The sequence below is a fragment of the Pediculus humanus genome, genomic scaffold (assembly GCF_000006295.1).
Source record: "Pediculus humanus corporis 1103172107730 genomic scaffold, whole genome shotgun sequence".
In the NCBI taxonomy this organism is placed as follows: Eukaryota; Metazoa; Arthropoda; class Insecta; order Psocodea; family Pediculidae; genus Pediculus; species Pediculus humanus.
In genome coordinates, this window is record NW_002987333.1 from 31,560 (window position 1) to 33,722 (window position 2,163).

The 2,163-nt window shown below is 28.2% G+C and overlaps 1 protein-coding gene across 1 annotated transcript in view; it reads right to left on the reverse strand.

Moving 5' to 3' along the window:
• Nucleotides 1–3: 3 nt before the first annotated feature.
• The window catches only part of Phum_PHUM321170 (cAMP-dependent protein kinase catalytic subunit, putative), a gene marked incomplete at both ends in the record, with an annotated part of 5,954 nt that continues 3,794 nt past the window's right edge, over nucleotides 4–2,163 (reverse strand). Inside the window, 6 exons of the mRNA XM_002427430.1 lie at nucleotides 4–270; nucleotides 422–597; nucleotides 726–912; nucleotides 1,011–1,185; nucleotides 1,292–1,383; nucleotides 1,533–1,720. Of these exons, the coding sequence (XP_002427475.1) occupies nucleotides 4–270; nucleotides 422–597; nucleotides 726–912; nucleotides 1,011–1,185; nucleotides 1,292–1,383; nucleotides 1,533–1,720 (1,085 nt within the window). The remainder of the gene's footprint in view (nucleotides 271–421; nucleotides 598–725; nucleotides 913–1,010; nucleotides 1,186–1,291; nucleotides 1,384–1,532; nucleotides 1,721–2,163) is intronic.

A 2,163-nucleotide genomic window follows, 5' to 3' on the forward strand; every position in this document is an offset into this window, starting at 1 on the left:
TTATTACGATTTTTTTTCCTTTTTTTTTTTTTTTTTTTCTTTTCCCATTTTCCAGGAAAATTGTAAAAAAAAAAAAAAAAAAATAATAATAATAATAAACTTACCATCGGGGAGTTCGTATAACTTTTTTGGAAGTGTTGCAAAATATTTATGCTTTAACGCTTCATCGGCTCCTAATCTGTCATCAGGATTTAACTGTAAAAAAAAAAAAAAAATGTAACCGAAAATATGTAATAAAGAATAATGTAAGAATAAAACCGAATTCGGATTCTATTTAATATTTTAAATTAATGATTAAAAAGAAAATTTTATTTTATTTTTTTCTTCTTCTTTGTTAAAAGTAAATCAAAAGGAAGAAGAAAAAAAAAAAAAAAAAGAAAACCTTGAATATTTTATCCAACTGATCAAAAGTGTCTTTGACTCCAGGAAAAGTAGGCACGCCGGTGATCATTTCAACAAAAATACATCCGACACCCCACATGTCGAGAGAAGTCGAATATTCTGTTGATCCTAAAAGTACATCAGGAGGACGATACCATAACGTAACTACTTCGTGAGAATATGTGTGAGATGGTACAGACTTTGCTCTTGCTAAACCTGTTTTAACAAAAAAAAAACAAAAATTTTTCATTTTTTACGATTATTTTTTTCATCCCCCCTCGCGATTTTTGTCTTTTGATATCTTTCAAGAGATCCCACCCTCCCTCTCTCACTCACTCCCTTACCAAAATCCGCCAATTTGAGTTCTCCTATTTCTGATATAAGCAAATTTTGAGGTTTTACATCTCTGTGCAAAACCCTTCGGCGATGACAATAAGATAATCCTCGAAGTAATTGAAAAAGAAATAATCGGACATTTCTGTATTCCAAACCTCCACTGTGTCTTTCCATATACTGTGATAAATCTGTGTGCTGTCATTCGTGAACAAAAAAAAAATTCAATTTAAACCTTTTCTCCTTACGACAGAAAAAAAAAAAAAGAAAAGAAAAAGAAGAAAAGAAAAACTCACGACATATTCGAATACAAATGTTAAAGTTTCTTTGGCATGAACTATATCATGCAATGTGACTATATTGGAGTGTTTGAGCTCTTTAAGAAGTGAAGCCTCCCTTATTGCCGTGAAAGGAGCTCCTTCCGCTTGATGGAGTCTAATTTCTTTTAAAGCCACTACTTGATTCGTCAAGCTGACACAAAAAAAAAAAAAAAAAAAAAAAAAAAATTCTCATCATTTAATATCATTTTATTATAAAATAGATAATACGTAAAATGTGCCCCCCGATCGATACTCACTTACTAAAACCTTTAAATACTGTGGCATAGGAACCTTCTCCTAATTGCTCCAATTTTATATAAGCTTCAGACTTTCCAAAAGGCGAGTCTCCCTACAAAAACAAAATTTTTTTTAATTTCCCCATCTCAAATACTTTAAATAAATTTATAATTTAAATGACACATCCGTGAAACTAAGGCTTCTGAAAATATTTACACATCTTTACGAATAAATAAATAAATAAATAAATAAAAATCTTACACCAAAAGCAGAATATCTTTTGGTTCTTTTGCTTTGCTGTTCTTTATTAAGGAAAACTTCGGATTTCGGCCTTGGAGGTTTTTTAGGTCTTAAAATCACACAAGTTTCCTCTCGTATATCCTCGTCCAACAATTTAGAATCGCTCGACACCGAAAGTTGTCTGTGAACTTGTTGATGTCCATCCCAACCTACAACAAAATCCAACAAAAAAACTTATTAATCTTATTAATTAATCAATTACATTTCAAATACAGAAAAACCATAATAATAATAATAATAATAATAATAAATGATACGTAAAATTACTTGGAATCTAAAAAGGGAAATAAATAAAAATGAAAAATTTTATTTGATTTGTTTTTTTCTTTTTTTTTTTTCTTCTTTCATTTCCCATTTAGAAAATTTATTAATAAATAAAATAAAAAAATATATATATATATATATATATATTTTTTTTTTCATATATTTCAATCCCGGATGAAAATATAAAAAGATACGGGGGAAAAAAAAAAAAAAAAAAAAAAATTTTCTAAAAATTTTTCTAAAATGGTTTTCCCATCTTCTCTCTCTCTCTCTATTTTTTTTTACAATTTTCAACTTTTCCAAGATTTTTCCTCCTTTCAAATTTTGA